The 21,692-nt window shown below is 38.9% G+C and overlaps 1 protein-coding gene across 8 annotated transcripts in view; it reads right to left on the bottom strand.

Annotated features, from left to right (window-relative positions):
• RAPH1 (Ras association (RalGDS/AF-6) and pleckstrin homology domains 1) overlaps positions 1–21,692 on the bottom strand; it is a 91,298-nt gene that overhangs the window by 10,274 nt on the left and 59,332 nt on the right. For 5 of the 8 annotated variants that reach the window (XM_072121101.1, XM_072121105.1, XM_072121099.1 and 2 more), the window contains exons 5-12: positions 14,495–14,563; positions 13,252–13,326; positions 9,135–9,212; positions 8,456–8,615; positions 7,344–7,465; positions 3,364–3,429; positions 1,350–1,493; positions 813–923 (exon numbers count right to left, since the gene is read on the bottom strand). In XM_072121101.1, coding sequence (XP_071977202.1) covers positions 813–923; positions 1,350–1,493; positions 3,364–3,429; positions 7,344–7,465; positions 8,456–8,615; positions 9,135–9,212; positions 13,252–13,326; positions 14,495–14,563 — 825 coding nt within the window. The remainder of the gene's footprint in view (positions 1–812; positions 924–1,349; positions 1,494–3,363; positions 3,430–7,343; positions 7,466–8,455; positions 8,616–9,134; positions 9,213–13,251; positions 13,327–14,494; positions 14,564–21,692) is intronic. The other 3 variants (XM_072121103.1, XM_072121104.1, XM_072121102.1) reach the window with 2 other exon arrangements.

Below are 21,692 nucleotides of genomic sequence, written 5' to 3'. Positions count from 1 at the left end.
CACTATTGAGCATGAACTTTGTCATATCCCAAAGGTTTTTTATTGCTTCTTTTTATTTTCAACAGACTTGAATGAGGGCTCCTTTTTTTCAGGATGAGTTGTAATTTTTAAACCGGATGCATTTTGGGATACATCAGCTTAGTGCCTTAGGTTTTTATCCAATTGCAAAACACAATTATTTAATTTTTCTTCCTATTACCAGGATCCTATAATAATTCAGGTTGTTCTATATTTGGAAATGCCGACCAATTGTGGCTGGTTTTAATTTACATTGCAACCCAAGATATTGGCTCTGAGGTATTATGCCTGAGGAAGGCATCTACTGGGCTCAAACGCATCGCGATTTTATTTATGTTAACATAAATTAATGTTTTAATTGGATGTCACCGAGCGCCTCAAGTCTCTTTATCCAACTTTGGGTACACTCACTAAGATATTGGCTCTGTGTGGGCTCACTCCCAAATTCCTTATGCACTTTCATGCTTGTAAAATATATATATATATTAATTTGAAGTATTATGAGACTTTTCCTCTAGAAATGGTTGTAACTATTACCACTAGGTGGCAGTGAATCTACAATATATTGCAGCTGACAGGCGCCTGCTGTAATATGATGTAAGAGAATTCTGCTACTGACATGAAACTAAAGCCTCAGTGGCCAATAAATTTCCAGAGGCTGCAGATAATACAATCCAGTTCCTTCCCAAACAAAGTTGTTTATGCCAAGTAGATTAGAAGAATGTGTTGCATAATCTCTTTTCACAACATTCCAGCCTATGAAGTAATTACACTGCGGCAGTGATAAACCTTACCTTTAATACCAGGCAGTAATCTGTGGGAGCTTTATACTTGCTCCGATACTCCTGACCATAGTAAACATTAACATGATCCAGCTGGAGGAAGCAGACAAGGTCTCGAGATGCCTGAGAAGAAGGACGTATGGGTAAACAGACACATACCAATGCCATAATATTCAAGGGACGAGTTATAAGAGAGGGTATAACTAATTGACATTCTCTTAAAGTCCTTTTCAATTAATATAATGAATTTCTGTATACTTTCTGTTTACATAATTATCAACAGCTCCAAACTTTATGATAGATCTGTAGAACTACACCCAAACCCTACTGCATATCATAAAATAGAGTCTTCAAGATCATACGCTTGTATTCCCCAAGCATTTTATAGAGTCTAGCACCCAGGAAATTCTACTTTATTCAATGCAGGATACTCATATTTATGAGACAACTGCAGGTAATAAAGCTGGGGGTTTGTGCATGGGCCATCACTGATCTTCTCATGAATGTCTAGGGTACATCTAGGCTTCCAGGCAGATTTATTCTCCTCACCTTTGCCTTCCCTTTTGGTACATAGTAAATGCCAGATGCTCTGAGAAGGAAGTATCTCTTCTTCCAGGACTTCTTGCCATCGTCCTTCAACCACAGAACTCCCTCTATTTCTGGGACGGTGACCGAGCTACCACAGAAGCATTCCTGCAGATAGAAGACAGAAGAGCTTAAACTGATCCAGAAGTTGTGTCTGAGCTGTTTAAATTGAGCTAAATTATTGTCCATTTAAAGAAGAGTGGAAGTGAAACCTCCTTGCACATCAAATAGACATGTGTCCACCATGTGCTGCAGGGAAGACTCACTACTATGGTTGGAACAATTAAGACCATATTTCCAGTCATTGCAGCATTTAAGAAAGATTGCAGCATTTATCCACAGAGAATGCAAAAAATTATTTTAATACACAATTTCAGTTTTTGTGAGTTACAGATAGTGACAAGTCGATAGCCAAAAGACACAAACTTATCCTCCCTGAAATGATGCCAGGGATGTAAACATCCACCACATCATTCTTTACTCCCTCTGTGTCCACCATCTGGGTGCCCCCAATGCTAGGACTTTCCTTCTCATGTGTTATAAAGATGATTATACACATCATCGTCTACTATTATAAAGTTCATTTTCTGAAGGAAATGAAAAAGAGTTATACAGGTCTCACAAAAGCCAAAATGTATGCCACAAAAATAGATGAAGCTATAATAAGTAAAATTTCTGACAGTCTGACATTTTATTGAGATGTAAATTGGAAATAGACATTTCGCTTGAGTTAAGCTTTGAAGAATGGCTTGACATCCAGTCCATGAGTAAAAGACTGTCTTCCCAAAAAGTTCTGACAACCTCTCGGCTCTGTATATTTCTGCATACACAACAACTGATAAGCCACAACATTCATTTGCTTCCACACATCAGTTTTCCATGGAGTATGTGAAGCCAAAATTAGGAATAAAGAAGTAGTAGCCTCTTTTCTATATCATCCAGTCATAGCTTTAGTACCAATACTCAGGCGGCAGCGTTACCTGCAGCACACGTCACATCATACTTATAAACCTTTTAGCTCTAGCTCCTTGCTGTGATATTATATTTTGTTGGCACAACTCATCTTTAACACATTGCAGCTGTTCCTTTTTTTTTTTACTTTTTGCATTTTTACTTATGAGAAGTTAATAAAAGTCTGTTTGCCAGACGAGAAACAATTGGAGGGAGAACCTCTAATGTAACTGTGAAAAAGCACAGACACCATCTTTCCCTTGCTATCCAGATGTGCCTTATGCTGTTCAACAATGGGAAGCAAAAAAATACCTATCATCATTGATTTACGGCATAGTTTAGGAGATATTCAACCATGTGTCTTATCAGCAGGTCTTTCTTACTAAAAAGTACAAGAATGGTAAATCTATACTTTTGTATTTTACCACTTTGGACTGTCGGGTACTGTAGAAAGGGAACCATAAGAAGAACTTTACTTTTCACATCAACACAAAGAAGTGTACCAGGATGTCACTATGAAAGTGGCAATACATATTAAACGTAGGATGATGGTTGAACCATCGGTCCTATAGTCATCTTGGCCCATATTGACTGTTCTAGTCAAAATAAACACACAAATACCCCTACAAATATAGTTTAACTCCATAAACATTATTATTAATTATTATTAATTATTATTATTATTATTATTATAAACATTAGTTTGGTAGTTCCTGTGGTACGGTTGAACCATACAAGTTAAAGACATTGGAAAATGTACAAAATCTTTCTTTCATTGAAAGATCATTTATGACCTAGGGATCATCATTTAGAGGTTCTCTTTCAACACAAGGACAGCCTTGAGTTTACTGAAACACGGTTATATAGGTTTTAGTGTGCAGAGGTCTACCATCACAAAGGAGGCGGATAGGAGAGATGTTCAGATGAGGGAATGTAGCTATGAAAGCATTTATGCAATGGTATGACAGTACTTGATCCACCTCATTTCATTCACTGGATGACAGTCCTGTTTATAAGAATCACTTACCTCTAATAGGACTTCCTTATTTCTGTCTGCCATCTCAGAAGTCTCTTTCCTTCCTAAAAGATAGTTCTGAAATAGAAAATAATTTATTAACCAAAGAGATGATGACTCACTCCTCCATCAGATTCCTTCTGCATTTTGGAAGGAGGATTACACAAAAATATAAATTATTTATACAGCTGCCCACACATGCAATATGTCCCATCAAGTGTTATGGATATACAAACTGGAATGTGCCTTTTCACAGGTTAGCAGAGCAGCCAGAGGGAAAGGGGACAATCCAGGCAGCTACCCAACAATGTCACACATAACTACACTGCACTAGTCAGTAACCCACTCTTTCATTCTCATCTTTCCAACCACTTTACCTACAATCAGATTCCTAATGATATGCAGAGAGGAGTTGGTTAGTGGGGCATGCCTCCTAAGTTCTGGCTAGTGTGAGAAGCTTCAGTGAAATGCCAGCAGCGGAAGCCAGAAAATCATGAACAGAATGACTAAATTACACAAGGTCTGTCCAGTTCCCTTGACTTAGATGGGTAACCAGATGTCCTTTTTTAACCATTACAATCTCTTATACTTGACTTCCATATGTTCCTTACGATCCATCAAATGAAAATCACATATATAGGTAGAAGTCCAATTCTTTTTGCGCCAAACTTTACACAACAGTCACAGAGAGCTCACAAGATTTGGCGAGCTGGTTATCCTGTCCTCATTCCACCCACTCTGTGCCTTTCTCAGACTCAATGCCCTCTTGTTCCTTCTATTCACTTCCAAGCCCTTAAAACATTTCCCTCTGGCTCATTTCATAACACTTTGCCTTAGCACTTCTGTTAATCTTCTGTGCGGCTTTGTATCTGGTCTTTCCCCTATGCTATTTGTTATTCAACCTTCATAATCTGTCGCTCTTCTGGGATGAAGATAAATAGAACATTTGGAAAGATTCACTTCAAGTGATGTTAATACTTTGCTATATAATTTTTATGCAGAGGGTTTTCCAGGGAATACTTAGCAGTATATTTAATGCTGAATGTTGTATTTAACTAACTTGTTTCCCACTTCCTGGTCTCAGGGACCAGGAAGCAGTATTTTCACACTGCCTTGCTATGATGATCTGCCTTATGGTCTCCCCCTTCTTAGAGTGAGAGCTTCATTGCATCATGAGACCAAGGCAGGATTCATGCTGACGTAATAAAGAAACCCATCCCACTCAGTCTCAGCAGGGAGTACCGAATTGCTAAACGCTTGGTGGTTACTATGATTGAGAGGCTGGATGTTTTCATTACAGCAGCATGATTTCAGCTTTGGTCAATGATGACTCTAAGAAGGGGAGACTGTGCAAGTCAGATTGTCATTGGAAGGCAATGTGTACGGACACTGCTTTCTGGTCCCTCAGACACGCTGCTCAAATATTTTAAACGGGAGAAACCAACAAGTAGGAAACAACTTGGTTTAATAATATCAATCACTATTGAATACACTGCAGAGTTTCTATATTGCTTGGATTATCCTTTTAAATGCTAAAAACTGGTATTCCTGGTACTGGGTTATTCTATGTTCCCCCTAGATCAGTGGTGGCGAACCTATGGCACGGGTGCCAGAGTTGGCACTCGGAGCTCTTTCTGTGGGCACCCAGGCCTTCACCCCAACACAGTTTGCCAGATACGACTCAAGGCTTTCTCCTGTGGTCCAGTAAAGCCCAGGACGTGCCATGCTCAGCGCTATTTTAAAGTGACATCCTTGGCTGCCAGGAATACAGGAGGAGCAGGATGGTGTGGACAGAGATGGATTGTCATTTGAGCTCCTGTTCTGGATCCCTTGATTCTTCCTCTTCAGGGGACCCTGGAATTTCTCCATCTTTCTATTGTATTGGTGAACTCGGGACACCAATACGATTAAAACCTGTCATACAGCAGGGATCAATAAGTTACTGCTTAAATTGTCATGATGGTACTTTGCGACATACTAGTGGGTTTTGGTTGTGGCGTGGGCACTCTATCTCCAAAAGGTTCGCCATCACTGCCCTAGATCTTCCTCCTGCTACACTGACAAGTAGCGATAAGACAAGTTTTGTCATGCTGCTTTTGGATTTATTTAGTATGCCTTACACATTGCACTATGAACAAGTTCATGGATCTCCTCCATGAAAGTTTATATGAGGGGTCTGGACTTTCTGTCAGTTATGAATAGGGACTCATTCTATGATGATGAACAGACCATTTTTTTTGATGAATTTATTTTAGTAAAAACGACCTACTAAACAATTTTATGTTCAAAAATTCCTAAGAATGCATTTATGATAAATTTTTACTTAACTATACCTAATAAAAAGCGTTATAACCTGCAATCTTTATCCTGAGGACAAGCCACCAGCTACAAGAACTAGCACAACTCCCATCCATTCCTCTTCCTTACTATAACTACACAGCACCATTAACTTGAAGAAACATTGTGCTGCTTTTGGCTAATATGCTTTAATTGGAAAAGGTAATTAAGAGAACCAATTCCAAATGAGAAGGTAAGTAAGTATTATTAGGCGATGGAGGAGTTTTAATCTCTGTACATAATACTCTGCTTCACGTAGACATTTCATTACAAGAAAGAGACATAAGATTACAGTGTTCTCTGTATGTTACAAAACGTAGAGATGAGTCATCTGTACAAAAAGAATGATGCTTAAATAGAAGAAGAAAAAATCCAATCTGTCTTTCTTCCTAATGAACTTATTGGAATAATGAAATGGAGCCGGCAGCTGTGTGAGAGTCAGAAAAGCTTGGCTTAAAACAAGGCTCTTCTATTATACAGCAGCAGCTTTATTACTGCGGCCTTGCAGAATTGTTTCATATAATGTGTCTTTCCGGCAAGCGGCCCCATTGTTCTTGTAAACCAGAATCACACAGCGCCTTGAAAACTGGTTGATCATGACACGTGCATTACCAGCCCTCTGAATGTATTGAGCTCCATTGCTCCAGACATTGTGGGTGACAAGGTGATTACAATATCCTAAGCCCCTGGGGTCCCTGATAGCAATTAGCAGTAAGAAATTTACAATGACTCTTACCAGAATATGCAAGCTCTTCCATGTCTTCTGAAAGTCATGGTATTGCAGCACTTCAATAGTAAAGTGCCTCTGTACTATATGGAGGATGACTAGCCAGCTATTACAAAGCCACAAGTATTGACTGCCCATTTTTCTGATTCAGCTGAGGCAGTGGAATTTCAATGTGCACAGGCACAAACAAATAAAGAAACCTTTCAAGGGCTTTAATAGCTATCTAGCGAGAAGCAGATATCTCGGGACAGCTCTTAGCAGGCAAATCGAATGGTGTTTTGTCAAAAAGAAAAAGGAAAAAGGGGATAAAAATGGAATTATATATAGAAGAGTTTTATTATACAAGGAAGCTGTGGGAGCCCTTTAGTCCAATGGTTCTGAACAGGAAGATGCCACTTCATTTATTTTTATTGAAATGAGATTGTAACGAGCAATAATAAAAGTAGTTTGATAGCATCATATTGTCAGGGTATCTATGATTTTGAAAAATTCTGTCAACATACTGTCAAGTATAAGGCCCCTTGCACTCGACCGGATATGGTGGTCATATGTTAGTTGTACCTACGGCCACCATAGGTGTGCATTGTACACGGAGCGTGCCGTGGGCCTATCACATGCTTTTCACAGGAAACACATATGCGATCAGGCCAAGGCCAAACCCCATGCGCTAGCACTGCGTTGATTAATGCAGTTAACCAGGTTTTTAATATAGGCAGTGAGGGATATATGTATGTAAAATTAATCAAACTTGATTAGTCTGTGTGTGATCAATATTCAGGAGTATTCAAAGACAGTGTAGAGTGATTTGTTTCGGGAGTCGGTCTGAATTCTGTTATAGACTGCTGACTGTCAGTCAGTCTGAAGCTGTACAACTGCTCAGGGGCCTCGCTCCCCACACCACTAAGAAAAAAAGTGAGATATATCATACCTGTGGATTTTTGAACAATGCATACTTCTCAATGCGCTCCACAAACATCAGCTTATTCTGGCTATCCCGAGTCCAGTTTAATAAATTCTCAACTAAGTTTTCATGGTCTTCAAAGATACGATCTGTGTGGAACAGACAAAGAAATATAGATTATGCTATAAAGAATAATAATAAACATACATATATATATATACATATACAAACACACATTATTATTATTAACAACAGCTGTAGATTGCATAACACAACCTGCCCAAAGTGTGAATGTGACAAAGTGAACTGCTGAAGATGTGCCGGCATTCTTGTTATTACTAATAGCAATAATTGAAAGTGTGTCATGAAGGAAAGAGGGGGCATGTAATAAACTTGGAAAACGACAATGTGCGTCTGTGTTGGTAATTACAACGCATGAAAACGTAAAGGTCCAGACGAAGATAAAACCCAACTAGCAATGTGCTTGCTATGCAGACTGTGGTACTGAGGGGAAAGGATTATGAAGAGCTGTGGCACTAGATTATAGAATAAAGAATGAGCGACTGCCTAATACTTTGCAGCTTTCTCCCTAATTAGTTCTTTTGTGGATTATGAGAAGAAAATCAAGCCATTTTATTTAGATTACAGAACTTGTTCCACTATTTCAATGAATAATAGAAACGAATTACAGAAACACAAGACCTCAAATACATGTATCCAAGATTTTCATTTCAGGCAGCTATTAATACTCATGCCTTATTGTCTTATTCAACAATGAACTTTCTTTCTCAACATATAGAAATCCAGGGTGGAACAAATAGTTATCTTGTCAAGGACAGTCATATACAACGAATAACAAAGTGTCAGTGCTGTAACCAGCAGTCAGATGGCAGTAGATTTCAGGACAGCCTTGATCTAACTGCTTTCTACAAATAAAAACGATACAAATGTGTTCTCACCTACAAAATAAAAAAAGCTTGGAATATACAATTTCCTAATTTTTTGTTTTACTTCTTACTATATTGGATTCTAAGGAAACCATGTGTGCCATCAGGCAGTGCATTGGAAGTGAACGAAAACTACAAGGCGCCCTTACTTGACCATATTTGTTTGCAGATGTGTAAAACGGATTTACTTACCCATTTGTAGCTCAGATATTGTCTCAACTAGTGACCAATCCAGGCTGTATCCACAGTGGGATTTATCCATCAGGTTGTCCAGCACCTGTCGTACCGTTTGTCTCTCGTCCACCATCATTGTCTTGGAGCTGTCATCTGACATGTGCACTCGGATCACCAGCTGTGAAGAGGACGACATGAATAAGACTGTGCAGAGGAAGGTTCCACGAATATACTTTTCAGGTAACTAAATGATCAATTACATGAAGAGCAGGAGATGAAACTTTCTAGAACATTAATGAATTCTAAATCGGAAAACATATGAAGGTGCCTGATTGTGAATCGCAGATTTCACAGACCATACTTTGTGCCAGGGACGATATTCCAAGAATCATACAATGCAGCAAAGTCTCCCGACAACAACAGCAAACTAATGAGGACTCTGTACTACAGGGAAGAAGGGACTCCTTACTACAGAAATCAATTAGTAAGAAGCAGACCCCACCAATCAGCTTGTTATCCCCTCTCCTGTGGATAGTGGTTAACAATTAATGTGCTATGAAAGAATTTGGTGGGTCTTGAACCTGACTGGATCTCATATCATTTATACATCCTTCAATACTAAATAGAGGAGGACCCTGAACGCTATTGGTTGCTTGCACGTTCCTGAATGCTGTCATAATGTCTGCCATTACAGTACCTTTTTAACTTGAGCTTCTTTTATCTTTTCTAAAGCTATACGAATCTTCTCTGCCTTTATTTTAGCAGCCTGTTCTTCCTGTGGAAAGAGCATAAAAAGTTTAAAGCAGAAATGTAACTTTTCCATCAATTCAACACACTGTAGCAAGAGAATGTAGACATTAGCCATAGCATATATATATATTAGGTCCCCCTCATGCCAACAAAATAACTAACCCACTGTGGAGGCAGCCTTTAAGTCGTGTTCATTTTCAGCAGTTATGTATTAAAGAAATGTTAAAGGAAATATAACCTCAAAATCAACTTATTCATAGATCCAGGCACCAGGACTGTGTTTGTTTATCTTCTTATATTAGTTATCTATGGCCCCCTCCTTTTAAAATTATGCTAATGAGCCATAAGGTCTCTGGGGTTGTTACAAAATATCATTATTCAGGAAAATAGCCAGAAAAGAAAAAAAAATGTGATTGGTACAGTTTTATGAATAATTGAAGAAATAGAATAGATCTTTTTACTATATAGAAAATATCAGCTGAAATGTCAGTGAGCATTGATAGTGAATACAGTCCAAGGTTCTGCTCAATATTAAATATAGAGTACCAAGTAAATTAATTGTCTATGAAAGTAACATGTGTAACACTCCTTGGTGATAAAACTAAAGCATACCAGTGATGGCAAATTACTCTCATGATATGGCTATCACAGCCCAGAATATTATACATGTCATCTCTATAACCTCTACCCAACTGACCGGTGAATACAATGCAAGAGTAGAGCAAGAGCTTTAGGAGACTCGTACACGCAAGGTTAATGAGCTGCAAATTGCTTTACTTTGCCTAATTCCCTTAGAATTTACCATCTTTCATTAAATATGATTCCAGAGATACAGTACAGGGGAACAGACCTCCCACTATCAGGATGATTTGCCATCATATTCCCGGAGGAATGACTGACTTAATTGAATTTAATACACCTGCACTTCTTCAGAATCATCACATTAGATGAGCTGGTAATTATTATACTAGGTTTTATGAGCTTAGCACTGAATTTTACAACAGAAAATTCCAAGCAAGTCTTATTCCTAGAAATGGGTCAGATTTTTCGATAATGATGCTTGGAAAAGGTTCTGTCACAAGGCACTTTAGAAAATGGGTTATAATGCGAGTTCTAGAAGGTATTTTTTTCTTTTCAATGCTGCACAGGTCTGTCTTACTGTAAAAAGGCCGTAGCCATCAGATCCAGTAGACATCATGGTTTCAAGTACCCCACAGCTTACCAAGATAAAAATCGCCTGGTGTCAGGACATGTTCCTTAGCAATGAATGGCAGTGTTCTTATGTGGTCTATTACCAATGACAATATATGTTCTGCTTAAAATATAGCAAAAGCTTAGATTTATATTCAATTCTACAAAATATAAAAACACTTTTTTCCCATAAATCTATGTAACATGCTGCCTGTATATCATACACCAGATTTGATCCAGGTTTTTCTGATGTAGTCTTAAAGATGATACCAGCGGTACTAATAGAAGTACCTGCTTAATTTGCTTTATCTGCATTTACAAAAGGGCACAAACCCTCAAGAAATTATAAGCAAAATCTTCTTTATACTTAATTTAAACCATAATCCATATAGGAAATATGTCTACTGTATCAAGCGGGGTAGCTACTCAATATTAGTGGGAGTGTCTTGGTAAATGGGAAATATTCCATCTGTATAGACCAGGATTCTCATTACATCATGTGATGTTTCGGAGTACTTTTTTATTTTTAATACAGAATTCTGCTTGTGGAGGTGTGGTTGTCTGCATGTGCTTGGAATTGTAGATGGAGGAGAGGCTTGCCATGTGGATAAGAAATAGTGAGCCCTGGCTAAATATCTCTACAGAAGAGCCTGAATATAAACCAATCAAATGGCATTGTGTGATTAACTTTATTTCCACATAGAATATGAAATCTAAGCACTAAAGCAGCTATTGTAATAGTCCACTGGTGTGCTGGGTCCCCAGAGCAGTTCTATATTTTAGCACATTGAGAAAGGTGCACGTGCTGATGACATATCATGTGGATAGGGATTCTTGTCATGAGACAATCCTTTTAATATAGAGGCCTAGGTTACAATAATCAAAGTAAGATTTCTATAAAAATGTATTAAATCCATAAACGGAACAAATAAAGCAAAAGTTGATGAATAAAACAACAATAAATCAGTAAAATAGCACATCTGAAGGAGTTTCAATGGATGACTTCACTTCAGTGCAAAATAAAATATTAAAGAGCACAAGCAGCCATCTGGTCACATCCATTCAAAGTGAAGCGTCCTCTACATCTCCCTGTACTGGGCATGAACGCGGATCATGTCCCGTCATCTGTTCAGCTTCAGCTAGCTCATGGATTCTCATTTTCAAGGCTCCTCCTGTCTGTCACTGCCACTTAATAGCTTAATATGTGTTCTTTATGTTATTCTGTCATTTTTATTTGTGTTCCGTGACCGGACAAACATCTGTGTCATATCTATATCTCATGAAAAGTGGAACACCCTAAGGATATTTTAGTGGCAGAAATATAATAATTGTAAATTGCTGGAAAAGCATTTTAACCAAAAAGTTTCAAGATGTCATAGCAACCTTGAAAATTTTAAAAATAATAAATAAAGTACTCGGCCAATTATATTATACCAAGAAACAGATTATAAGAACCTCCTGCCCTGTAAACATGTAAAACAAACATTCTTTTAGTGATATGAAAGCCACATATGGAGCAAACCAGGGAGCGTTACACAAGGGAGAGAAGCCACAGCACACGTTGCACTCAGTCGTGCAGATAATGGTCATTTCCATTCATAATTTAGAGGGCTGTGTAATTGATGTATACAACTGGGAAAACAAGAAAAGCAGCTGAAGGCTTATGAGTGACATGTGTCTTAATAGATCTATTTCCACAGGATATCCTTATTGTCAGACTGTGATATGGATCATGCACTAAGAAAGTAGCTTACATAAGGATTACATCCATGGGAATGATCACAGCACATTCACATTATCCAAATCAAGATACTTCTGTTTTCACAGATCTTTATACAGAAATAGAACATGGGGTATATTCCATATCACTACTTCTGATATGAGAGCTGTAGACATTTGAGGAGATATTTAGTATAATGATGAACAAAAAGTCTGCTGCCGATATTCCGTAAGATGAAAATCAGGTGGTTGCAGCAATACCTTTCAGGATTCCAGCACACCACACCACAATTGTTGTTTTGTTCATTGAACCAATTTTGGGGTTCATCTATTTTTCTTTACATATTTTATCATATGGTCTAAATATTGTGCTATTATCCAGGATGTAAAGGATGCGGCATTAGTTACTAGCCATCCAACTGATTGCATTACAGGCGAATGGAAATGTACCAGGCAAGGACTTTCATACAATATAAGTTGCAGACTACTTGGCTGTACCATGCCAATCATCTGAATGAAGGCATTCGGCTAGCTAGTAACTAGTGCCAGCTCTACCCGCTGTGGAAACACTTTGCAGCCAGAACTAGCAATACATGCAAATAACTCAAGTAATAGCATGCTGATATATCTGCACATTGCACCTACTGAACTCATCCTCACACGAGTCACAAATAAATACTGCATTATAATAAGGAGGGAACTTGTTTGTTCATGCTCCCCCTCCAGTGCACACTCATTGTTGTTTACATGAGGAGATGCACTAATTATTTTTATACTCATACAGGTAATGATAAAAGACAAATCCGTAATTGCTGGTCGGGCAATCACTGCCATGTTTATATATTGAATGGAATACATGGCATAAGCATTTGTACTAGGTTTATTGTTCTAAAACCTGGAAAGGGGCATCTACTTCATAGCACTGTACGCATACAATACATGAAAAAAAAACATAAGTCATATCTCCCCTCCAAACTGTAAGCATATCCCATTGAGCATGCAAAAGGTAGCATTCAGCAATGAAACAGTGAGTGAGCGCAGGCTTGCAGGTTGGACACTGCTCCCGATGCCCTCATGTTTCCATTTCACAGTCGGTACAGTTTAGCTGCGGGGAAGAGGTAAATCATGCAGATGGAAAGAGCAAGCTTCATCACCTTAGTCAGCAAGTGAGAGGGCTTTCCTGCAATGTTTCTGAGCAGAAGGGAGGTCTCCCTGTCCAGATAGGAGTGCTTGCACAGAAAAAGAAACAGACAGGAAGAGAAAAAAGTGGAAAATACAATTAAAAGAAAAATCTGAGCAATGCATATTCATTTGCGTGTTGTGATTAATGCAGTAGGCGTGCAAAGGAAAAGACACAATTCCCTAATAAATAACACATTAACACTTCAATAGGCAGGTATCAGAGAAATGGAACCAAATCAAAGTTACGGATCATGTATTATATACATTAGTACAGGCGTCTTTACCCCAGCAGATACACCTGATAGTGGAAGTCTGACAGCTGCTCCCACCTCTGACCATTATACCTAGAATACCATTTTCAGTTAAAAGTTGCAGAACCAAAATCATCAGAATTTTTCCTATTAAAAAATATGAAGTGTGAAAAGTCCCTAAGGAGGACAGAGACAATAATCACATGTGCTAATTTATTTAATCCCATTTTTTGGGGCTTTCTTGGCAAACATGGCTCATTATAAAAAGGTATGTTTGAATTCATGGGAGACTATGTATGCAATACCAGCAGATTATACGATGGGTGGTGGCAGACGCCCTTGTCAATGCGGTACAGGAAATAGAGGTACAATTTATCTGCCTTGATATTTCTCCATTTCTCATTTATATTCCCTCCACACAGGTTTTACAGGATGATTTTACATTTTGTAGACAAATGGATCATTGACACAGAAACTTACCATAGTGTACAAGTCACTGTGAACAGATGTAATGTTAGTAATCGTAAATAACATGTGAAATCTGAATTTTAATCTTAGTAAGAGCTGCAGAAATGCACTTGCCATTATTGTACCATGGAAAGAGATGAGCATATTATCTGCACACAATTTAGGCTCTCTTATCTTGTGCGCTACATGGGGGTTTAAAAGAACATTCCACCCTGAAATAAAATGATTGTCAGAATAAAAAAAAATAATAATAATCCCCCTATGGAAGTGTGTAATAGTGGTCATCATAACTCTAATCTAGATTATTTTCTAGAAACAAATTCAGATAGGCAGCGGCGAAACCAAATTTAATAATTGTACAGCCATTTTTGGTAATTTCAAGGGGAAATGCTCCTTAAAGAGCAGAATGTCATGCATATTGGTTATGTCCCGCTACTAGATACCTATCCACTAAGGTTAAGGAAAAGGCCACATGCAGATCTTTCCTTCAACTTACAGGACTCAATTCTGCCTCAGCAAAGTCAAGGTGCCGCCTGGCTTGGAAGGGTCTTCCCAATGTAACATGCTGGAAATTTTGGGCAAACAGGAGGAATAAAAAGTGTACGGTGACAGAGGTGTGAGGATAAAAAGATTTCATGCAAAAGTAACAAACGTAGTAAAGGAAATAAAATTAAAATAAAGACAATAAACAGAAGTACATTAGTCTTATGGTCATGTAACAAGTATCACACATGCAATGTACAAACAGGTATGAGATACAGACTGCTTCATTTTCTAGCGCTAGACACTAGAAGCAGATCAGAAGTCGCTGAAATAGCCACATTTTTGGAATCCTGGGATATAGGAATTTAGTAAAAAATTTTTTTACCAATGTCCACTCTGGCAAAAGTGACATCACAAAGTATATGAAGACTAGAATATCAACATCTCAGGACCACCCACATACAGTTGAAAGCAGAAGTTTATAAACTATACACAAAGACACATACATGCAGGTTTTTCACCTGAAGACAGAAGAGGAGCGGCGGGGAAAGACAGAAGAGGAGCGGCGGGGAAAGACAGAAGAGGAGCGGCGGGGAAAGACAGAAGAGGAGCGGCGGGGAAAGACAGAAGAGGAGCGGCGGGGAAAGACAGAAGAGGAGCGGCGGGGAAAGACAGAAGAGGAGCGGCGGGGGAAGACAGAAGAGGAGCGGCGGGGAAAGACAGAAGAGGAGCGGCCGGAGGGTGAGTATATAAGTTTATTTGTTTTACTGACTCGTGTATAAGCAGAGGTGAGATTTTTCAGCACGTTTTTTGTGCTGAAAAACTTGGATTATACACGAGTATATACGGTAGTTTGATCAGCCAAGTTCTGCTGCAAATGTAATCGCTGTCATATTATCTAATGCTAAAAGTTTTATAAAAACTGATCAGACTACGATGATCCAAAGAAATCAGCCTCCAGGATTTTCTACAAGAGACTAATTGCATTATCCCAGGAGCGCCTTATGATTGTTTTAATAAATGTTTCCATCTTAGAAATCATCAGTTCCTATGGCAACTCATCATTGCTTTGGGATCAAGGGACATGGCTAAAATTTGTCAATCTTGGTACGTCAAATAAAAGGAAGTCATCCTCCAATATTGTATCTTGGGCTACACTAAAGGAAAATAATAAAAGGCTTACACACACGTTGAGGGTGATGAAGAATGCAGAGCTCCCCACTATATGCAGTGGTAGGTTAGTGACACTGGAGATATTGTACATAAGATCATAGCAGAAGGCTGGAATATATAAAACTAGGAACAGACTATCACAAACTCTGCAATGTCACACAGGTGCACAGCTTTTTATGTCAGATATCTGTGTGATATAACCAGCCATGCACCTGTGTGACATCACATGATGAGGGACCGGTTTTTATACATAGGAAGTAAACAATGAAGTTTCCTATTAGAAAATTGTATGATGTAAAAATGCAACAAGTTTCTGTGTTCGCATTGCTGCATTGTCTCATAGTGCCCACACATTCAGTGCTGTCGGCCGTGGTAATGCCAGGACAATGTGCCCTGCATGTCTATAACACCGGGGAAGGATAGAGCTTCAGACAGAGACATATTCTGTATATGACTACAAAGGGGATGGAGGCCAAACCATTATGGTCTGGACTAAAAGTGAAATGCCTACAGAAAAGTCTGTGGTTTAAAAAAAAAAAAATACTTTGTAAAAATCCTTTTCATTTTAATTCCCGTTTGCAAAATCTCAACTATTCTATTTTGAGTTATTTTACTTTTAATGTTCAAAATAGAGGCAGCGCTAAGAGTACACAAGAAACACTTTAGAGAACACATTTTACATTGAATATTCAGATGTTTTCTATTAGACACAATAAAGGAAAGATTTTACTGTAGCTTCATTAAGAAAATAAAGAAAACTTCAATCCTCAAACAATTCCTTGCAGGCGTTCTAAGAAAACTCTTTTCCAAGAAATACCCCACAATGAGTAGACGTCAGAGGTCTATAGGGACCCGTGTACTTCTGCACAAAGCCTAAAGCTACGCAATCAGTTTTATAGAGCAAGTTAAAAAACACAATGTAAAAAATCTTATGTCCAAATGTCCAGGCACAGCTCAGGCTGAAATACAGCTACGCAACCCCTGGCCGCCTATACATGTAATAGGGTTCTGCTTATTAGTATTTATGATCCATCCACAGGGTAGGTCATCAATATCAAATTGGGGGAATTGGAAGGCAGTGCCAGGATCAATAAGAACATATCCAGAAGCACAGATCTGTTCTCTGTAGCAGCTGGTCCAGAGATTACATTCTAGTGAAGCTGTAGTGAAGTAATGGCTATGCCTTAGCCTTCGTTTTGGGTTCAGGCACCAAAAATCAACCCTGCCACATTATATATATGCTGCGTTATGGATTTAACTACATTTTTTAGTGAAGTTATTCAAAGAGTTAACTTTGGAATGACCCCAGAGAGACAATAGATCCCTAATGACCCTCAAGAGGCACTTCTTGTACTTTCTTTGTCTACCACAAGCAAGCGTAGTACCTAGGAGGGCTACTCCCCCATAACATAGATACTCTGTAGATCAATAATAAAGGTGGATGTCTGTGTTATTCTTTCCTCACAAGCAGGCCGATTTGGATCAGACGTGGGGGTGCAATACAAAACAGCTGCATACTACTTGTTGCCATATTTCAATGCAGTTTTTTGGATTATGGTGCAAATTGGGCAATCTGCAGAAAAATACAGCCAAATAGATGGGTAATCATTGTAATTGTATATGAAATGCAAGTGATTTTTCAAAGGTGTCTATTAAAATCCAATTCTTCTGCCCAGTGCCGGTATCACAGGCTGGGTCCAAAGTATATACCCCATGTTAGTCCTGAGGCTACCGATTTGTTGCTTTATTGCAGCACTGAATAAACTCTAGTGTTAGCCGATTTAGGAGGCAATAGAGTTTTGTTATGTTACTGTACATCTTTTTGACACAGGAGGTCCTGGGGCCAACAATCACCTAAATTTGGAGTGATCTGTATATTCTTACTACATATGAAATCACTATTCTGTATCCGGATTTCCTATTAATAATTACAGATACAGGGTAGCACACTCATTGTTGGAGAATTTTTTATTGTTTTAAATTGATGTAACATTAAACAAGCAAACAAAATAAACTAGGAAAAGTCTGTATGCACGAGCCCCTTCCTTGTCAATCAAGCGTGTCTGATATACATAGTGTACAGGACCTACTGAGACGCCCTGGACATAGACCTGTGACACAGAGGCTGCATTCACATGAGTATATATTTCTTTGAAATGCACATGAGGAGATTTGCCCTATTACATTGCTGTTAACATTGTGCTTACAAAACAGGATGTTAATGCATGAAATCATGTTAAGGTTTGCAGATTGTTAACACACTGTTAGAATGTTAACTTTGTGTTTTGTAAATGCAAATATTAACAGCAATGTAATATAGGCAAATTTACTCTCCTCAGCTGTTTTGCGTTTCAAAAGCAAATTAAACACGTTTTTGGCCCGTTTTTAAGCAGTCCATAAAAAAAAAAAAACGCATGGGTTTTTAAAAAACGCATCAGTTTTTGACAGGTTTGACCAATTATCTTAATTGAAACTGGTCAAAAAAGGATGCCAAAAACGTGTTCAAAACGGCACGTGTGCCATCACCCTAAGAGCTCTCTCTGATATTCCCCAGAATCCCCCAGTGGAGCATCAATAGCTGCAAGTCTCCACACGTCTGCAAGGCGGCATTCAACTAGCAAAGTCTCTATAAGGGGAGCTCTTCATTCTCAGCTCATCCAGTTAGTGAATACAGCCTTTACGCATTTCTCAAATATTCCTTAATGTTTTTTGACTTTACCTCCTCAAACTTTCCACCTAACAAGATCTGTTTCTACTCATGGAAAAATCTCTTCCAGTCACAAATTCCTTGCATAAAATAGTGACTTTCCAGAACGTAAGCAGGCTGGGCAGGAGGAAAACTTTACTCGCTATATAAGAGAACGACTGGAATTAAAAACAGGTCTGAAATTCACAGCAGTCAGAGCCACGTGCCGACTTCCCTCAGACGTGACAGCTTCAGGATATGGTTTTTATGTGGCACATAAATGAGAAAATAAAGACTTGTAAATACTATAAAATGCTCTATGGCTACCAATCTGCCATTACTGGCTGGAAGTTGACACTACACCCTTCCTGTATAGAGGCAGTCCCTGGGTTACATACAAGATAGGTTCTGTAGGTTTGTTCTTAAGTTGAGTTTGTATGTAAGTCAGAACCGTATACTTTATTATTGTAACACCAGTCAAAATTTTTTTCGTCTCTGTGATAATTGGATTTTAAAAATGTTGGATTGTCATAAGAACCAGGATTATCAATAAATCTTAATTACAGGCACCATTGTGCAGTACAGTACAGTAAATTACCAAAATCCAGAGGTCCGTTTGTAACTATGGGTCGTATGTAAGTCAGGTGTTCTTAAGTAGGGGACCGCCTGTATATACATATGGTATGTTGCATGTTTATCTCTCTGCACTAATGTTTGATATAAACATTCATTATTTCACCCTCCTCATCCCTTTGAGTCTTCTGCAGTGCCTTGTCTTTATCGATGTCTTCAAATTACTAGTTATTTCACCCCTGCATCTAGGGACTGTGGAATGGGATAACCTCCCAGACTTGTATATGGGGTTTATGCACATATTTATGAGGCTCTTAGATGAACGTTCCAGGTCTAGTGATGGACACTCTGACCCTGGTGGAGCATGTGCAGTGTATTTTCTCCAGATGGTAGATATAGTACATAGATACTGTACCTACTTGTATCCAATACTTGTGCCGTCGTTTTTAAGCTGTGCTGACACAGATCTTACTGTCTGCACCATTATGTACAGTATGAACATTATGGGAAAAATCTGCTTTTTCACATCTTTATTTTTGTTGTTTAGACTTTTCCCCATGTAATATTAATGGAAGTTTTTATCTTCTCAACCAAATAAAAATTGTTTCATGATGATCCACACCCGGTTTTGCTTTAAAGGCCACCTTACCTTTAAGCTCCTCCCTGATAGTTACATCTTTTTACGTCTATATAAACCTACAAAGCAATGTTTTCTCAGCCATGTATCACTTCCTTTCCATTTGTAATGACTGTGAAACAACTGGATGGAGCAGGAATAGTTTTCCTTATGACCACATTCTTGCAGGAAATTACAAGGATATTAAAAGGTGTCCTCCTAGAGATAGGGATAGAAGACTAATACACTGAAGCTGGGAAGCATGTTATAACAACTTCTGTGCCTTTATTAATGAGACTCCTTGTCCTCAGCTTTTATCCCCTCAACAGAAGCTTTGTTACCAGCTTCACAGGCTTTTACACTGTGCTAGGAGCACTTCCTCTGCTGCCATGAAACAACATCAGGCAGAGGGAGGGGGAGAGCAGAGAGGGAAGGAGAGACCCCAACAGCCTCTGATGGTGCAGCATGAAGGGACTTTGGTGAGACCCCCCTAAAGGCCCTTTCGGCTCATCAGCATTATTGTAAAAGTTGATTTTGGAAGGATGGAGACAATGGATAACACATATAAGAAAATTACCACAGTCACAGTGACTGGATCTATGAGTAAATGGTAGATTTCCGTTAACGATTCAGCTCTATAAAAAGATAAAAACTATAAATAAAAACTTTGTTAATTGATAAGGAACATTATCAAGTTCTTTGATCTCTCAGTCAGTTGTGTGTTGATGCTGCATATAAATAAGAAAGCAGAATTTCACAAGGGAACCTGTCACCAGGGACCTCATTTTCACTGAAGACAGGTTGCAAAAACCCATTACAGCAGCCTTGCAAATATATCTTTCTGCCTTATTTAATCATTTGCATTAAAATATAAATATATTACCTTGCACCCTGACAGAATCCTATGTGTAGTCCTAGAGGATGGGCTTTGGTTTGGATACATTTAAAAAAACAACAAGTGACTTATGTACAGACTGCTCAGCTCTCAGCCCCCCTTTTTGTGCTCCGGTAAGCTCCTACCTCCTCCAATGAGTTCAGCTCACCAGGCTGTGAGCTCTGTGAAGGAGCGGGAGGGCGAATCTGTGCAGGAGCACAAAGGTGGGGTCCTAGAGCTGTGGTGATATGAATTACGGCTCTTCTTTGTGAACTGGCTTATTAGGCAGTGCTCCCTAAGAAGTGCCGGCTCCTGAATGGTTCCCTGTTACATGTATAATAGGGAACAGCAGTCCAGCCAGTCACCCCATTCCACACCACTTTTAATCCGATTGTATCAGGTTAAAGGGGGTGTGGGGAGCCGGTTACAGGTGGGGTTAAGTGAGCCATTGGTTCACTGAGGGGAGCCGGATCCCGTTGTTCATGAAAAAGAACTGGCTCGTTCGCAAATGACACATCACTAAAGAGCTGAAAGGTAATATGTTTTTTGAAATGATGGGCTTCTGTAACCTGAAAAAAAAGGGCCCAAGTACATAATTTTGTAATAAAACATACTGCGCACGTGAATTACATCTTCCTCACCAAATCCAAATACCACACTAACTTTAAATGAGCCCACTTCAGTGGGACTGTGTAGGATATTCAGTGGAACTGTTGAGGATATACCTGCCGCCCAGGAGAACATGTACTCAATCTATTTGTCAGCTCAATGCTCTGGAGTGGAAACACAGTAAATCTTGGCTTTTTCCAGCAGTCTGATGCACAAGCAGCCACTCCATTCATTATTATTCATTTATAAAACACATGAGAGAACCAAATGACTGGAGTCCCCCTTTAATAGAGGACGGGATCCTATTCATGTACGGGCTCAATCAATAGGAAGCAAACAATGCGAGTACAGCTTTTCTCACAAGTTCACACAAATGGGCTTCCATTCTCAGATGCAGAAAACCAAAATTATATTGGCAAGGTAGAATGTTTTCAGGGCTGCCAAAGACTAGTATAACATACCCCTGGATAATACAATTCAGCATCAACACCACATCACTAAATAACTAAACGCTTTAGAAAAGTGTATTACCGAAAATAGAAATAGAGAAAACCTGCTCTAAAAAGAAAACTTCCAGCAGCCCACAATGCAAGTGCTCTCTCCATGAATACCCAGCGCTATCACATGGTAAGACAGGACTGGGCCGCTGCCAACTGCAATGCCATCAATACAGCCAGGGC

This window comes from Engystomops pustulosus, chromosome 8 (assembly GCF_040894005.1).
Source record: "Engystomops pustulosus chromosome 8, aEngPut4.maternal, whole genome shotgun sequence".
Lineage (NCBI taxonomy): Eukaryota > Metazoa > Chordata > Amphibia > Anura > Leptodactylidae > Engystomops > Engystomops pustulosus.
Note: the sequence above shows the minus strand (reverse complement) of the source record. Positions and strands in the feature narration are given on the sequence as shown.